This window comes from Gobio gobio (genome assembly GCF_949357685.1).
Source record: "Gobio gobio genome assembly, chromosome: 12".
Lineage (NCBI taxonomy): Eukaryota > Metazoa > Chordata > Actinopteri > Cypriniformes > Gobionidae > Gobio > Gobio gobio.
Window position 1 is genome coordinate 13399214 of NC_137105.1, and position 19332 is coordinate 13418545.

General features: G+C 39.0%; 1 protein-coding gene across 1 annotated transcript; it reads right to left on the reverse strand.

Annotated features, from left to right (window-relative positions):
• Positions 1–770: 770 nt before the first annotated feature.
• On the reverse strand, positions 771–11024 carry LOC307135655 (uncharacterized protein; the record flags this gene model as incomplete). Its single annotated transcript, XM_079832228.1, has 11 exons — positions 771–920; positions 3506–3697; positions 3809–3939; positions 7359–7421; positions 8766–8936; positions 9176–9256; positions 9364–9517; positions 10047–10207; positions 10507–10642; positions 10746–10876; positions 11012–11024. 11 exons carry the CDS (start codon positions 11022–11024, stop codon positions 771–773), a joined length of 1383 nt encoding a protein of 460 aa, XP_079688354.1.
• Positions 11025–19332: the final 8308 nt, after the last annotated feature.

Genomic DNA, 19332 nt, shown 5'->3' on the forward strand with positions numbered 1-19332 from the left:
ATCAAAGCTGTCTCGTTGAGTTGGACACTTGCTTGCAGTCTTCTGCTCAACTCAGCTCTTGGCTGCTGATTATTCTGGAATGAAATATTCAATTTACAGCTCTGCGACAGACAAATAAAAAAGCACATGTCTCCTATTCAGTTGCTCTGTGGGAAAAAAACATTGAAGCTTATCGGCTAAAACTGCTTTAACCAACTGCTAAAGCAAGCTTAAGGGGAAATATAATATAATTAATATAATATAATATAATGAGCCCTATAAAATATTAATTTTTTCCCCAAATTCCGTTTTTTTCATAAAATTTTTTCTGGATTAATTTTTTTGTTTTATTATTTTGGGACTTCATTGGTGGTTAAATTAAATTGAATTCTGATTAATTTCATGTCTAATTAATTAAAATCATGACAAAATTTAATGACAATTTGTTAAAAGTTTGACAAAAATTACACGTTTACAAAAACGTTTATATGTTGTTGTTTTTTTTATACCGTTTGATTTTTTACCAAGTGTTTTCTGTTTTAAGTTTTCTGGATTCCATTTTAATGGTTTAATAACATTTTTATTGAATTTATAAAAACAAAAATTTATTGATTACACATTTTTTTCTCAAAATCGTTTAATCATATGAAATTAAACTTTTTGTCAAACAAAGTGCTGCACAACAGAGCTTTTATTATTATTATATAAGGGGTATCAAGACAATATAATTGTTTTGCCTTTCACATCAATAAATTGCAATAGAATGGTCATGAAATGGCGACCACTAGTGGTCAGAGAGGACCGGCTCCAATGAGATTTTGGGACCTGAAGACAGGCTGAATGAGCATGGTATATTCATGAGAGAAGAACGATCTGTCTGGAAGCTCTGGAAGAAGTTCTTTGAGAGGTCTGGAGGCAATAGAGAAATCCAAGAGCTTCAACTACACAATGAAGAATCAAAAGGAGCAGATTTAGAGGATGACTCACTTTGAAGGATGACAAAGAATTACAGTATAGGCCTATCCTTTATTTAAAAGACTATATATTATTCACAATTTGCTTGCTTGTTTGCAAAAAAAGAAAAAGAATAGGCCTACATGTCTAATTTTGAATTGACAGGTTGTCAAAAGAGAAAAAGGTGTTTTTTGGTTCCAGATGGTGCAGTTACAGCATCTAACAGCAGGGCAAACAGGACCATGCTAACCCACCGAACCCTTGTTTGAAATATGAAATTCAAGATGGCTTCAAGAAAACTGAAAAAGAAATGTAAAAATAAAACAAAGAAAAATCTTGGGAGAAATTAGAAGAGAGAAACTAAGAGTGATATCAGAGAACAGCATTAAGAGAAAACAAAGGCAAAGAACAAAATAATGAGGTTCATTTCTTTTTAAAAAATTATTGTTAAAATTAAATGAACAATTATTCTAGTCCATGTTGCTATAGAAAGTGAAGAATAAAATTTGACTGAATAGAAGTCAAGTAGGAGAGAGAGAAAAAAAAAACTATTTCTTGAGCATGCCTGAAGAAAAGATGAAATAAAAGGGGAGGGTTAATATGTCAAGACACCCACAGTTTCACACAGAAGTAACAATCAACCTCACAAATGTTGCTGACAGCCTCAGTGTGCTACTGAATTAGCTATCATTAGTGAATCAAAAGAGCCGTTTAGTAACGTATCTTTGCTTTGTCTGATGCACAGTGCTGGATATAGTTTGTAGCTTTTATTAAATAATACACATACATAGAATATGTCACATTGAGATGGCCTGCAAAGGCTTAAAACCCTTTCTGGGAAAAAAAAAATAAAGCATTTCAGAAACTTATACGCAAGACAAATCGAGGAAGGAAAAAGAAAAGTGACATTATTATAAACTAACCAACATGCCTGAATTAGACATACATGCACTTTGATATGTTAGCCTCTTCATTTGTGTATTACACATATATGTATTGATTTTAAAGGGGTGGTAAAACACGTTTTCACTTTTCTAACTTTAGCTAGTGTGCAATATTGCTGTTTGAGCATAAACAACATCTGGAAAGTTACAACGTTCAAAGTTTAAAGCAAAGGGAGATATTTGCTTTTAAAGAAATCAATTTCTAAGGACTACAGCAAACGGCCGGTAGGGACTACAGACATTCCTCCAGGGTTGCTGACATCACCAGTCCCAATATTTACATAAACCCCTCCTCCAAGAATATTAAATAAGGGGGGCGAGGCCATTTTGTATTGCTGTGGAGAAGAGTTGTTGTGGTATATTGGTGCTTGTATTTTGTAATGTTATGTTTTGATTGGTGAATGTTAGGACCCCCTCGAAAAGGAGATGGCACATCTCAAGGGGTTAATCCTATTAATAAATTGAAATTGAAAGTATATTTAGTAGGCTGGAGTGTTGTTGCCGCAATGGCGACGAAACGCTGCTATTTTCATCCGGATTGCAGGTCCACTTTGTTCAGCCTTCCTAGGGATCAATGGTTAAAATTTATTTTTAACTCGGTCCCTCATAATTATTATCCAAATCCTGCTCTCTGTGCTGCACATTTTACGGAGGAAAGCTTCCACAATCTTCACGAGTTCAATGCAGGATTTGCACAACGGCTTGTCCTGAAAGATGGAGCAGTTCCAACTTTAAAAACAGAAGCTGTTTACGGGCCACAACCTGTAAGTATGATTTATTTTTCGTCAATGTGTTTTCCTGTAATAGTTCGCATTGTTAATTGTACGTTGTAGCAAGGAAGTAAACAAATGACAATGCTGTTTGGCTCTGCAAACCAGTTTGTTAAACGCTCATTCATACTTAACGTTATCCGACAAACACCCAACGTTACAAACTTAACTTGCATTCAACTGTCACAGTGTCGGGTTTGTGTTTCCCCGGGTGACCACTAGAGGTCCTCCTCCCTCACGGTGTCATTCACTCCTAAACTACATTTCCCATCATCCTGTTCTGTCACTCATGATCATTGCACACAGCTGTTTCCCGTCACTTTGTTGGTATCTGTGTGTATATATACCCTGTTTGTTTCAGTGTTGTCAGGGAGTCCTTGTTATATGTCACGTCACTGTTTTCTTGTGTTTGTATTGACTATTTGGAGTTTTACCCTTGCCTGGACTGGTTTTGTGAGTACGGATTACCCTAATAAAGATACTGCAAATGGATCTTACTGTTTCCTGTGGGTGTGTCGTGATAGAAGGACTGTATAGGTCCAGCAGTGGGGGTTTTCATGTCTCTTCCCCAGCCACCGAGAGGGAGAGGAGGAGGCATGCTCAGTCTGGAGAAGTTCCGGTTCGTATGAGCATTTTCGAGTGTTTTGCGTTGTGGGCTCGAATCACTGAGGAGACCACTAGGCTCCCTGTGAATTCTGAAGAGACCGCAGCATCGACTCGCTCTCGAAGACAGCGGGGGAGAAGGAAGACTTTCTGCCTTCCTAACGTCCCTGAACAGCCCGCTGTTGTTCCGGTGGTCCCTGTTCTGGTGATTCCAGTTTCGAAACGGAGGAGGAGAAGGAAGACTCCCTCCGTGACTGTTCCGGTGGTCCCGAGTGTTCCAGTGGTCCCGAGTGTTCCAGTGGTCCCGAGTGTTCTGGTGGTCCCGAGTGTTCCTGTGGATCGTGTTCCAGTGGTCCCAGTTCCGGTGGTACCGAGTCCGGTGGTCCAGAGTCCTGACACGGCCTGGAGGGCTGTGATGGGGTTCTTTGTGGCGGCAGTCCTGCGTGCCTGGGAGAAACACAGGGTTTCCTCTGGAGTGGTCCCAGTGCCGGTGGTCCCGAGTCCTGACACGGCCTGGAGGGCTGTGATGGGGTTCTTCGTGGCAGCAGTCCTGCGTGCCTGGGAGAAACACAGGGTTTCCTCTGGAGTGGTCCTGAGTCCTGACACGGCCTGGAGGGCTGTGATGTGGTTCTTCGTGGAGGCAGTCCTGCGTGCCTGGGAGGAGCACAGGATTTCCTCTGGAGTGGTCCCTGTTCCGGTGGTCCCAAGCACAGAGATTATCTCGGAGGTTCCTGCCGTGTCCGACGTGCCGCCCTGGCCTCCCGAACTCTGCGATCCGTCCTGGCCTCCCGAACTCTTCGATCCGTCCTGGCCTCCCGAACTCTGCGATCCGTCCTGGCCTCCCGAACTCTGCGATCCGTCCTGGCCTCCCGAACTCTGCGATCCGCCCTGGCCGCCTGAGGGGGGAGTCTTCATCCTGGCTGCCCGATGGACTGTCGGTTTTGCTCTGGCCGCCGGTTAAGCCATCACCCCGTTCCTGTTCCCCTTTATGGACCTGGCCCCCATCCCTCCCCCTGATCCTCCACCGTTCAACTTCCCTCCTGGACTTTTGTTTTGTAGTTGTGTCTTGGAGCGTCTGGTAGCCGCTCCGTAGAGGGGGGGGGGGGTTATGTCACTCCTTCCTCCTTCCTCACAGTGTCATTCACACCTAAACTACATTTCCCGTCATCCTGTTCTGTCACTCATTGATCATTGCACACAGCTGTTTCCCCACCTTGTTAGTATCTGTGTGTGTATATATACCCTGTTTGTTTCAGTGTTGTCAGGGAGTCCTTGTTATGTCACGTCACTGCCGAAGTCTGGGTCACTGTTTTCTTGTGTTTGGATTGACTATTTGGAGTTTTACCCTTGCCTGGACTGGTTTTGTGAGTACGGATTACCCTAATAAAGATACTGCAAATGGATCTTACTGTTTCCTGTGGGTGTGTCGTGACAACAACGTATCTAAAAAATATGAGACAACAACAAAAAACAAACCATTCTGAAATGTCGTTTAACAGCTGTTCTTGAACAGGTTCTGCTCGATCATCTTCACTAAAATGTTCTGGGTCCGATTCGGGCTCAAATTGGTATGGTTTTATTGACACCATTGTTTCTAACACTACCCAAAGCACAGTCTACCGGTAAAGGTAAGGGGCGTGACGTTTCTGAAAAACATGCACTAGGCGGTTAGCGAATCACAACACACTGGGCCAGCTAACCAATTTGAGCCCATTGCGTATTTTTGAGGGACCGGCTTCATAGAAGGGACAGAGCAGTGTAGAATAAAGGTAAAATATATGAAACAATGCAATTTTTTTAAAACTAAGCATGAACACATGTTACAGTGCACCCCACAAACACAATCAAGACTTTGAAAGAATGTGTTTTACCACCCCTTTAACTACATTTTCTTCCCCATACTCATCCTGTTTGTATTTTTATATGGTACTGTATTTCATTGTGCATTTTGCTATACATTAACATTGCATTTCAAATTGCGCTGCACTGCAGCACAACACACTTGTAGCCAATCAGCAGTAGGGGGCGTATACATTCATGATGGGGGGGAGGAGAGAGAGATTTGAAGAAAGACTGTAGAAAGAGATGGCTGAGGAATATCACTGGAAAAAGAAGGGTTATGATCAGGCATAAGCTTTAGGACCCACGTTAAAATTAGAAAACGTTTTCTTTCTCAGGCCATTTGGGACAGGGCCTGACTCTGTGGCTGCATCCGAAAACCTAGACAGCTGACTCGTTGCCTCGCTGCCTTATCAGACAATGACTTGTAAGGCAGCGTTTGTGCATGAAGGCACCTCGCGAAACAAATTTCGGACAGACTTCTTAGGCAGTGTAACCGTTTAATGATCTACAGCAAAATAGAGAGAGCTTTGGTGAGAACTAAAGAAATATTTAATTACTACATAAATTTATCGCTAGAAATAGCATCAGAAGTAGAAAATGTTGGTAAAAAAACGTACATTTACACACAAACTGACCAGCAAACGCAACTTTCGGACGCCATCTTTTTTCCCCAGCTCAACTGTCACAGAATGGAAAGCACAGGGTTGTGGGATATCAAAGGCAGCGAAGGATACAAATATGCTGGCTTCAAAAATAGATCAGATGAAGGTATCTCTGGAGACAGGAAGTGAAGCTAACATTAGATTCGGACTTGCCTTGGTGCATTCCTACCTTGAAACGTGTCCTCCGAAGGCAGCATTTTCCACTTTTTGGATGCAGCCACTTAATGATAGCTACATTATTGTCATTGTTCATTGCTTGTCTGGAGCTGGTGTTTACATATACTCTTGTATAATGTATGTTCATTTTTTGTTCTTCTTTGTCATTCATTTGTAATATTTTATTTATATTTCGCAAATAATTATTTTGTCTCGCTTCAGCTATGATAAAGAGACATCCACTCTTTCTTTGCGAGTTTCAACAGAGCAATTAATAAAAAGGTCCGTTTGTTTGGGTTGATTTAAAATATCTTACTGCAGCTTTAAATCATAAATTGCAATACTTCAGTGTCCTACAAGAGGGGCATGCTTCAGTTTCGGAAATTCCTAACAAGTCCTAACTAATTAGGAAATATCATAAAATATCATTCAGGTGCCATGCAAAAATTACATAATTTATTATACATTCTTACATGGACATTTTACCTGCTGAAACAGGTTAAAATAGTACTTGGTCTTTTATGTCTCATTATACTGAAATGTATGCAAGTTATTCTCCCTCTGGCTGCATGCAGAAGTAAGCAGACCTATGAGGAACAGAGGAAAGAAAGGTCATTGATAGTATATAACGGAGATATGGATTTATTTTGGAATTCAATAGGAAAGCCCTTGTTCTCTAAGTACCCCATCTTTCTATATACTTTTCAAATGTCACAAATGTCAGAGCTGTTATTACTCTTTGAGATGGACTACTACAGCAGATTCATCTGCTCTTTGGAGTCTTGTTCTTCCTCTTGTGCCAATTGCCATTCTGTAGGAAAGGAAGATAGATGTCATTTTACCTACGATCACGAAGGCTTTGGATAATTTTGAGGTGCCCAGCCAACATTTTCAACTAATATGCTGATATTCTCTCAATATGGCATGAGCATATAATTTACTTTCAAGCTAGTTATTTTAGTCTATAAAGTTTTCCATATGGATGTTTTTCTTACACAAAGAAAAATATCACTTAGCTTCAGAAGGCCTTTATAAACCCCCGGAGGCGTGTGGAGCAGTTATATTATGGATAGATGCACCTTTATGATGGATAGATGCACTTTTATGATGGATAGATGCTGCACTTTTATGATGGATAGATGCACTTTTATGATGGATAGATGCTACACTTTTATGATGGATAGATGCACTTTTATGATGGATAGATGCTACACTTTTATGGACTTCAAGAATGACCCAACAAGTCACTGCCATTATAAAGCTTTGTTTAGCCAGGACATTTTTAATATAACTCTGATTTTATTCGTCTGAAAGAAGAATGTCATATACACCTAGGATGACTTGAGGGGGAGTAAATTATGTGATAGTTTTCTTTTTTGCGTGAACTAACCCTTTAAGTTTAATGTTATATATTTATTTAAAGATAAAATAAAAACAACTCAGCGTACCTTCTGCATCCTTGTGCTCTGACATTCCCTCTGCCATTTCAGTGGGGTTGAATTGTGCAGCATCTGAAAAAAAAAACATTTGTGTAGCATGAGCATAACAAATAATTGGCCTTCCTGCATTACTGGAGAAAAATAATTAATCACATAGCAGTATCAATGAAGGAATGTAATTTACAGGAATTATATACATAGAATTAAATTAGTGAATAGTTTGATGAGCATGAAAAAGATGAAAACCATTACCAAGGGCCACAGTCACTAGTCACATTCAACTTAACAGCTATAGGATATTCTGGAGAGGTGCCTTTTTCGAAATTGTGTTCCATTATAATGCCGAAACTGAGAAATATTGTCACATTCCTTACAAACTGTCAAAGACACATACAGAATCTATAACCTGAATCTGTTCCAATTCAATTTTATTTATATAGTGCCAATTCATAAGTTCTCACAGCACTTTTCAAATATAGTAGGTCTAGACCATGCCCTTTATAATATTATTACTGTAACAAAGACCCAACAATTCCCATGAACAAGCACTAGGTGACAGAGGCAAGGAAAAACTTCCTTTTAAAGGGGTCATATGATGGTTCTAAAAAGAACATTATTTTGTGTATTTGGTTTAATGCAATGTGTTTATGCGGTGTTAATTGCTTCTCTATGCCCTGCCTTTCTGAAACACGTCAAAAGTATCGGATTGGTAAGTTTGCATTTGTTATCGTAGAAACGGTCTGTGCTCTCCCAGGTCTTCCGAAATGCGCAGCACAGTCGAATATTTGGGTTGTGCTGTTCTAGAACAGAGTTGTAACTAAAGCTTAGCCACTGTTTTCTAATTGTCTCCTCTTTTGGAAGGCCAAACAAAGTACTTTGGCTTTCGCAACGAAAAACTCAGCGTCTCAATGACATGGTGGCGCCGACGAGAATAAAAGTTATGCCTTATTTCTTTGCGTATACATTTGGGTGGTGTTATGAAACTCTGCCCCCATAGACTGACGTAGATTTGTCGGTGTGTTTGAATAAAGTGTTTTAGGAAGGTGTGGCTGAGCCTTAACTTTTACAAAGAATATCTCTTTGGGTTTGAGACTATGAGCTTTGTAACTTTGCAGATCTTATACATGCACAAACAGCTACATAGCACACTTAAGAGAAAGGAAAACAAGAAATCGCATCATGACCCCTTTAAGAGGCAGAAACCTCAAGCAGAACCAAGGCTCAGGGTGGGCAGCCAATCCGCCTTGACCAGTTGGGATGAAGAGACGGAGAGAGATGCAATGGCCCAGCACTATACAAAGACTCACATGTAGGCCTGTATTATTCTTTAGTTAACTTATTTTCCCCACTTTGCATAGAGCCAAATGGTTTGCCAAAACACAAGTGGAGAAAGACAATTCTGGTAATGTCACTTACTTATTTCAAATGAAATCTCCTCGGCAGCTTTTAAAATTGCTTCCAGTTGTTTCCTTCCATAAAAGGAAGGCTTCCTGAGGGATAGGCTGTTGGGCAGTCCAACAACGTTAATGGCCATGCCCTGATTCACCAGGGACTGGTAGGGGACCCTTCCAGTACCTCCAGCCTCCTCTGAAAGACACGGGCACACACGTTACACAGTTGGACAATTGTGACTCTCATCTAGTTGATAGCCAATGTACAGGCTGCAAACAGTCATTTTGGTAAGGTGTCATAATCTAATGGTTGATGGGTACATTAGCTAATTTATTCATTTGATAATAATGCAATGGATTCATGAAGGTATATTAGGTTATCAAGATAAGCAGTTTCTTTAAATCCGTTTTAAAGGTATTTGAACTTATACTTACTATATTTTTGGTTGAAAAGCTCTTGCACTTTTCCTACCAGAACACCGACTTGATCTTTAGGCATTGCGGCTGAGGAGCTGGCTACTGATGTAACAACAGACAACAATTCATTTCATAAAACTGTATTATGTACATTTGCACTATTATGGACCAGAGTCCATTTCAGTGGATTTTCATATAACCAATACCTTTGAAATGCAGTGCAAAGTTGTTCACTGTGTCCGACGATTCAAGGAAATCAGTGGCTCCTTTGCTGCTCAGTTCGAACACCTCTAGTGTGGACTTCTGGCGGTCAAATGATAAAACGGCAGTTTCCACACCCAGATCCTCAAGCTTGGACACCTTTACAATATTTAGATAAAGAATACAACCACAAAAATAGTAAACTGATACACAAAATAGACAAAACCTACTTTTAAAAATCTAACACACACTGAAGAAACAACTTATAACAGGGCTTGGCAAGGACCACCAGGGTTGCATTAACTATACATTAGCTGTGTTTACAAAGAGTCCAATATCCAACTACAAATTTGACTCATGGCCATTTGTGATTTCTAATGCTTCAATTGACCAACTTGATCTTAATAGACTAGACCAACCAGTAGGAATGTAGTTTGAGAGGGTGGTATGAACCTTTGACAATTTCTTCAATGTGATAATATTTGTTGTTGATAGCCTTGTAAACAAAAATCAGCTAGAATATTTATTTGGGATGAATTCATTTGAAATGAGGAAAAAAAATCTACAGATAAACAATCCAGTTGTCTGTCACAATGTTCTGAACACATCACAATTGTTGTCAATCATCCTTCCATCTAATAATATAATAATACCACTAATGCCTAGCAAATGAAGCATGTTTCCAAACCTCTAACTTCAGCTTTTTAAGGTGCATTTTGATTCGGGCATCCCTCATCTCAGGGCTAAGGTCCTGCCCATGTGCCCTCAGTGCTGCTGCCTCTTGAGAGTATTTAATTTTTTCTTCTTCCGCCAATGTGGCCCACCTGCCCTTAATATCATTCATTGAGCCTAAGGAAAAAGTAGATGCACAGAAAACTTAACACTTTAGAGTCAGCATCTCTTTTTTAAAGTAAATGTATACAACGACAATCTGTCCAACACACTGGTTTACTTGGGTTGTGAAACCCATTTCTCTGTAACAACTCAGCAGTCTTACACTGATGAATGCAATTTGTGTGAGTGAAGTACTTGCCAGATCCTATCTTGAAAATCTGTTTCAAAACCCCTGATGTAAACAGGGCCACTATGTACAACAACAAACCATTTAGTATAACAATTTAAAGCAGCCGTTACATTTTGTCTCTCACCTTTGTTTCGAAGTATGTCCCTACAAAAAAGATTGTAAGGCGACAGCTCTCTAATATGAGCTTTGGCCTTTGATGGCCGGGGCTCTGACGAAGCTTTTGTCATTAAACTTGATCTTTTGTAATTACCAATCCAGTTCTGAAAAAGAAAGATTAACAAAAAAGTATTACACCAATTAAACTGAATGTCAACAATGTTTATTTGACTTTGTTTGTTAGTGTAGCACTAAAGTAAACCTTACTTCTATGACACTAGTGTCCAAACCAGTGGCCGATGCAGCTCTCGGTATCAATTCGCCGCCTACTCTTGTCATTCCTTCCTTAAAGAAGGATTTCAGGGTTTCCCTTTGATAAGGACTGATTGGAGTTCTCTCTTGTTGAATAACAACAAAGAAAGAAAAAGCTAGTCAGTAATACATCAGTAATAAAAAAAGACAGTGTTGCAGATCATACCATCGTTCTCAGGCACACTTGCCTATGCTTCTAGATTAGCAACTGTAAGGCTTACCTCTCTGGGCCATCTTCAAACTGGAAATTGTTGCTGTAAAGGGAGACAAAAAAGTTAGGTAAAGAGATATTAATGTTACACAGACAGGCAGACAGCTAGATAAACAGACTGACAGGCAGACCTGTTCCTTTGGGTTTTATTTTTTCAAGTTCAATGTCGAGTACAGCAATAAATGTTACACACACCAATACCACATTTACATTTGCCATTTATCTTTTGCGTGAATGTAATTGTAAGCTTCCTCGTGTGGGATCAAATCCAGCCAAGCTTTGTTCAAATCCACAGAACTTTATTTTACATTCTAGTCAAGATCCCAAGGTTTCCAAACAGCCATAAAATACGTATTGGGTTTTAATATTTCGCTTAAATTAATCAATATGAGTCTTACAGTGTGGAAAAAGTCCTTTTTACAGGCTAACTTTGCGTTTAACTAGTAAACTAAATTTCCCCATTAGCTTCAGATGTAAAAACATGCTTATTAGCAACGTTAATGCTCACATAAAGCCTGGGGCCGATTTAGTGATTTGGGGGCCCCAGGCAAAATACAGGAATGGGGACCTTTACAATAGACCCTTTTCACAGACTGTGATGATGCGTTTTAACGGTCATCAATATCGTAAATCCTGCAGCGTTTTTTGTATTTTAATAAAATCTATCTATATATATATATATATATATATATATATATATATATATATATATATATATATATATATATGTACATTTATAACACTAATACTTTGTATTTTATTACTGTTGCATCTAATTACAATAAAAAAAGTTAACGCTGCTGTGAGGGTTTTAGTAATAGCGTCTATGGGAGTGATGGTAAAGATTTACATATTTCTCTCTTTTCACTGCCGTAATCAATCTCACTCTATTTTTCCCTCTTTTTGAAAGTTGTGAAATCACAACTGTGGCGTTTTTCTTTTGCTATGTGAGCAAATGGGCACACAGAAAAATATTTAATGTATTCTCTCATTCACAGCTATAATATTTAACTCAACTATGACGACTTCCGCTCCGCAGAGATGTAAAAAGTACTCAAAAATGTTACTCAAGTGAAAGTACAAGTACTGAATGAAATTTTTACTCAATTAAAAGTAAAAGTATCTGGCCAGAATCATACTTGAGTAAAAGTAAAAAAGTACCACATTAAAATTGTACTTGAGTATTAAAAAAGTAAAAGTAGCGTAAAAGTAGCAGCAAGAATGAAAACTAGAGATTCTTCGAGAGAGATTCTGCTTTTAATCTCTAAAAACATGAAGTGAATGAACCACATACAAGGTTTTATCCTGCTTTAGAACTGTTTGAATTTAATGGTATTTAATTATCAAACTATAAGACTACTACCTAATGCCAGTATGCAACATGCTACTCAAAGTTGTAAAACCCCGGATTTAACTTAAAGGGATAGTTCACCCAAAAATGGAAATGTAATGTTTATCTGCTTATCTCCAGGGCATCCAAGATGTAGGTGTCTATGTTTCTTCAATAGAACACAAATGAAGATGTTTAACTCCAACAGTTGAGGTCTGTCAGTCGTCTAATGCATGTGAATGGAAACAAAATCTATGAGAGTAAAAAAAAAAACATGCACAGACAAATCCATATTAAACTCTGCAGCTCGTGACGACACATTGATGTCCTAAGACAGGAAACGATCGGTTTGTGCGAGAAACCGAACAGTATTTGTAAACATTTTTTACCTTGAATACGTTCTATGTCCGACACCCGTTCTGTGTCCCATCACTTCCGATAAGTGAGGTCAATGTACATAATCTGGCGTAGAGATACGTGCGAGAGATCAATTCCGGCACTCTGTCTGATCATTTGCCAGCAGCCATATCACCCTTTTGCCCAAGACTTGTTTCCCTCTGAAGCTAAGCAGGGCTGAGCATGGTCAGTACCCGGATGGGAGACCTCCTGGGCAAACCAGGTGTCTGCTGGTAGATGTGTTAGTGAGGCCAGCAGGGGGTGCTCACCCTGTGGCCTGTATGGGTCCTAACGCCCCAGTAGGGGACACTATACTGTCAAAGAGCACCGTCCTTCAGATGAGACGTTAAACCGAGGTCCTGACTCTCTGTGGTCTAAAAAAAAATCCTAGGATGTCCTTCGGAAAAAGAGTAGGGGTGTAACCCCGGATTCCTGGCCAAATTGGCCTCTCTCCATTTTGGCCTCCTATTCATCCCCATATACCGACTGGCTTCATCACTCCGTCTCCTCTCCACCATAAGCTGGTGTGTGGTGGGTGTTCTGGCGCAATATGGCTGCTGTCATCCAGGTGGTGCTGCACATTGGTGTTGGTTCGGGAGATTTCCCCCTTCTATATGTAAAGCGATTTGAATAACCAAAAAAGCGCTATATAAATGTAACAAATTATTATTATTATTATGTACATTGACCACGCTTACTGGAAGTGATGGCGCGTTGAACGGGTGTCAGACATAGATCGTTTTTGAGGTAAAAATATTATATAAATACTGTTGGGTTTCTCGCACAAACCGATCGTTTCATGTCTTAGGACATCAATGTGTTGTCATGAGCTGCAGAGTTTAATATGGATTTGTCTGTGCAGGTTTTTTTTACTCTCATAGATGATGCTAGTAGTCATGTACCATTCACATGCATTATACGACTGATAGACTGCAACGGTTGGAGTTAAAAATCTTAATTTGTGTTCTACTGAAGAAACAAAGACACCTACATGTAAGCAGATAAACATCACATTTTCATTTTTGGGTGAACTATCCCTTTAAGCAGAAGCTGATTATCAAAATTGTGAGTGTCAAGCATCTTTTGGGGCTGAAAAGCTATCTTGCAGTGCTGAAAAGCCTCTCACTCTAATTTCCAGGGCTGCGTTTCCCAAAACCATCGTAAGCTTAAGTTGATCGTAGAACAATTGCCACCAATGGTCTCTACGATCAACTTAGGCTTACGATGGTTTTGGGAAACAGCCCAGGTCAAGGTGCTGCATTGTGGTAATTGATGCGACATGACGTCACTTCCAAAGGACCAATTAACATGTCTGACCAATTTCATGGAATGTGAAAATGAATCTCATTGGCAGAATAAATACATTTAAATTAAACATTTGAATTAAACCGGGCATCAGCGCAATTCATGTGGTTTGGTAATAGCAAGAGAAAATAGAATGAAGTGATCTCCAAAAAAGAAGTACTTTTTGACTGTAAATAAAATTGTAAGGAGTAAAAGGTCCTTTTTTTCTTAAAAAATGTAATTAAGTAAAAGTAAAAGTATTGATTTTTAATTGTACTCAAGTAAAGTAAAAATCCCCAAAATAATACTTAAGTACGGTAATCAAGTAAAATAACTCAAGTACTTTACACCTCTGCGAGAAACCCGGAAATGTGAAAAGGGTCTATTGCACATTTATAACCTTGAGGTTCCTTTTAGGGATCGACCGATATGGATTTTTTAGTGCCGATGCCGATATCGATTTTTTTGCATCAGCCTTAGCCGATGACGATACGGGCTGCCGATTTTCTTGAGCCGATATTTGGAGCCGATACTGCTTTTGCTCCCTCAATTTACATCATAAAAATGACACAATGATCATGATGATAACAATTTAAAATTTAAAAAAGGAACATTTATTGAACAAAAAAAAACTATATTTAACAAATAGTAAAAACAGGTGAGGTAGAACAAGAAAAAAAAAAGAGTTCAGTGGTGAAAATAAATTCTGAAAATAAATTAAGCATAAATAAAATAATTACACTATTGCACACAGTAGCAACAAGCAAGCAGCATAATAAAGTGCACACTGACTGTACTATACTTAATTTTAAAATTATTTACAACCTAGTAATTGAATGGATAGGTGCACTTCACTTAATCTCTTGTAGAGCAACACCAGCGGTAATTCAGGAAAAAATCTCCCAATGCTCCATGTGAAACTTCAGTCTTTCGACCTTTTACCATCGTGTCAATTCTCAATTGATTTTGATTAATATGCCCGAGGGAGAGCAAGACAGTTTGAAGACGGTGAGAGCTGCCCTCTGGACGCCTGTCTGTAAATAATGCAGGGGAAAAAATATCGGCCAACGTAGCAGCCTTATATCGGCCGATGCACATACACGTAAAAATCGCAAATACCGGCCAACGCAGCAGCCTTGTATCGGCCGATGCCGATACACGTAAAAATCGCAAATATCGGCCCGATATATCGGTCTAACTCTAGTTCCTTTCACTGTTGTGATGATTGCTGCTGCACGACCTTGTCCCATAGTTGTGTCCAATTATTAAATATTTCATGTACATGTTATAAATAATTGTTTTTGTCATGTTGTAGATCCCTTGTTCACGTGTAAACGGGTACAGTAATAGAGTAGGTTGGACACTAGGTGGTAATTTTCACTGCACAATTGTTTACACTACACAGTGCTGTCTAATTCTAAACTTTTAAATTCTAAACTAAATTGTATTAATCAAAAAGCATGTGTAATTAATTGAAATCATGCAACTTTAACTTTAATTTAAAAGCAATTTATTAAAAGTTTAACAAAATATATATTTATTTGTTTTAGGCCTATGTCTTTTTTCTGGTAATCAAATGAAGGTATACAACACTTATCTTTTATTTCAATAAAAATTAAACAAATCCTTTAATTTTTGTACTTTTAAAGTGAAAATTGAATTTCCTGTTTATTGTAACGTTATGCCTATGTCACGGAATTGGTCAAATTTTGGATGAATAAATCCAATGCAAGTCAGCACACTTCAATCAAATCGCGATATGGACTACTAGTGTATGTGAATATTAAACGGCAAAAATACTATTTAAATATGAATCCTGCATGTTTTATGTCTCTGTGTGAATGAATTGTGCAGGCGCGTCTGCCCCATTCATTCCGTGACATTACGCTTTTATGAATGGAGTTCGTGATATTACGCTTTTGAATGAATTGACTGTTTTCCCTTATTGAGTAATTATTTACAGTATAAATGCTCGGTTGTATGAATGGGCTTACCTGAAAATATCAAGCGGGAAATATCGCAACGTTGTCGCGTCATCCAGTAGATTTCCAACAACCGGCGAGCTGGAATCCTCGAGGATTGGATCTGGAGTCTTCGCTTGTATTCGTGTCGCTGATCTTGCAGAGACAGAGAGTGTGAGCAGGAGCAAACTCTTGGTAAGTATTCTGATTAATTATTTTGTCATTTTGCATAGTATTTATTTATTTTAATAAATTGCCTCATAGACAGTAAAATATTGCCTGCGAGCTTCTCCTTCTCTACTGTGCGCTGGTTGTCGCGTGATTATGACGCAATCGTTAGCCTATTTTTTTTTTTTTACAAAAACGGCTTCTACGGGGCGATAGTGTTAGCTACAAGGTAATGGAGCCTTTTATACATTGTCGTGTTTGTTTAGAAATAAACAATGGACGAATTGAGTCTTTAAACGCCTCAGATGTAAAGATATTCACTGTCAAAGTGAGGCCAAAATGAATGGGAGTCAATGGGATGCTAACAACAGGTGATGGCTTGGTTAGCAATGGCCGCGCCAATGGGTGGTACGCTTTCCGGGGGCTGGGCTACCCCCTTGGGAAGTAAGTGCTCCTAGTGTGACTTCAATTCATTCCGTCGAAGTCTATGGGGTCGCTGTGTCCATTTCTTTTACTGTCTATGTGATTAACCATGTGGATGGATGATAACAGCCTTCTGAGCCTACCAGTAGGCGCAGTAAGCACCTTCTAGCCCATACCTATGGGCTGATAACCACTGATAACGCCCATTCAATCGAGTGATAACATTCGAAGCGGGTGCACCAAATCTAACCAGTCATTTGACTCTTTGAGGTGGACTAGAGTTGTTGTTTCCTCTGGTTGCTGGAGTGGTGGGGTTTCTGAGGTTCTGATTGACTTTGCTTTCCTTTCAAAATAGAAAAGAGATGTCATTTTTACAATGCCTGCTAAGGCTTTGGGTAATTTCAAGACCTTCTTTCAATATTTGCGACTAACAATATTTTATATAATCACAAGTTCTGCTCAGTCAATTAAAAAAAAAAAGTTTTTGTATGAAAAAAATAAAAGCATTTGATAAGCAATTTACTTTGCTTCTCTGTCCACTTTAGAACTGGCGACTGCCATCTCAGGTATGGCCCATATTTCAATTGGGCGTGCATTCTTAATCTTTTTCAATCTTTGAACCCATCTCTCTGTCAGGTCAGCACAGATCTCCTCTTGAGCTTTTTGTGATGAAACTGAATTTTTAAAGAGAAGATTGTTCACAATATCACATAACTGACTCACAATAGCGATTCATTTTAATTAGGACATTACAAAAGTTACTTACATGATAGCACTCCTGTGACAATTATAATGTGTGATATGATAACTCTCAACCTTTGCTGGGATTCTTACTTTGGAAAAAGAAAAGCAGCACTTTTCGGGACCTTCGCTGAATGCAGAAATAATAACATTCAATATAAAACAGTATTTGAATGAGATACATTTAATAAGAAATAAAGAAAAAGGTGCACATTCACTGCGAGCCAATGAGCAGAAAGTGAAGAGCACAAGACAGATGAAGTTACAGCATGTCCTCATGTTTGGGTTGTGCCCGGTCGATGATAAAATTTGGATGGTCGGTCGATGATCAGATTTTGATGTGCAGCTGCTGTATCAGTGGCTGACCGTCTTGTGTAGGATCACCTCACTATACGAACATGTTGTGTCTAGACCAAGTGACATGCACAGGGGAAAACTATGATGTGGTCTGCAGAGGAGGTACTTCCTTGTAGCCCTTCCCAATGCTGTGAATGTTCAAAATGTTATTATTTATCTCACTGTGTGCATTTTCTGGTGAGATGCATGGTGGAAAATGAATCTGTGGCTCAATGCATGAAAATGGTGAACTCTATTGATTCAAATAGTGTTTGGTATGAAAGTGTTTATTTGCCCAGCTCCTCTGTACTTAAATCTTTTACCACACTATTATAAGTTGCCACTCCTTGTAGGTTTTGTATTTTGAATAAGGCCACATCTTTCTTTTTTAGTTTAGGAAGAATTAGGTTAAATGAGAGCTAGGTGCCATATTTTGTTAGAGTAGGCTTATATAAAGATGAAAGCCTCATGAAGCTCTTCCCCATTTGTGCTAGTTTAAAGATTAAACTGAACATATTGCCAAACAGGAGAACTTTTTCTTGCAATTGCCTTTTCTTATATTAGATTTTGTAACAATGACCACTTGATCACCAAACTCCAAATCACAAACAAGTAAAAGAAATATCCTTATTGTTTATTGCAAGAAACATTTGCAGTACACTCCTACAATCCATTCAACTAGAATGTGCCAACTAAGACCCATACAGCATTAAAAAGCCATACTGTAATTTAATTGTAATATAACATGCACTATATTCCAAAAAGTATTGGGACACCCCTCCAAATCATTGAATTCAGGTGTTGCAATCACTTCCATGGACACGGTGTATAAAATCAAGCAAGGCATTCAGACTGCCTCTACAATTTGTGAAAGAATGGGTCGCTCTTAGGAGCTCAGTGAATTCAAGTGTGGTACCGTGATAGGTTGCCACCTGTGCAATTCGTGAAAAGTCCATTCGTGAAATTTCCTCACTACTAAATATTCCACGGTCAACTGTTAGTGGTATTATAACAAAGTGGAAGCAAATGGGAACAATAGCAACTCAGCCACGAAGTGGTAGGCCGTGTAAAAATCACAGAGCGGGGTCAGCGCATGCTGAGGCGCACAGTGCGCATGCAGAAGTCGGCAAGTTTTTGCTGAATCAATAGCTACAGACCTCCAAACTTTGTGTGGCTTCCAGATTAGCTCAAGAACAGTGCATAGAGAGCTTCAGGGAATGGGTTTCCATGGCCGAGCAGCTGCATCCAAGCCTTACATCACCAAGCGCAATGCAAAGTGCCGGATGCAGTAGTGTAAAGCACGTCCTTGTAGGTTTTGTATTTTGAATAAGGCCACATCTTTCTTTTTTAGTTTAGGAAGAATTAGGTTAAATGAGAGCTAGGTGCCATATTTTGTTAGAGTAGGCTTATATAAAGATGAAAGCCTCATGAAGCTCTTCCCCATTTGTGCTAGTTTAAAGATTAAACTGAACATATTGCCAAACAGGAGAACTTTTTCTTGCAATTGCCTTTTCTTATATTAGATTTTGTAACAATGACCACTTGATCACCAAACTCCAAATCACAAACAAGTAAAAGAAATATCCTTATTGTTTATTGCAAGAAACATTTGCAGTACACTCCTACAATCCATTCAACTAGAATGTGCCAACTAAGACCCATACAGCATTAAAAAGCCATACTGTAATTTAA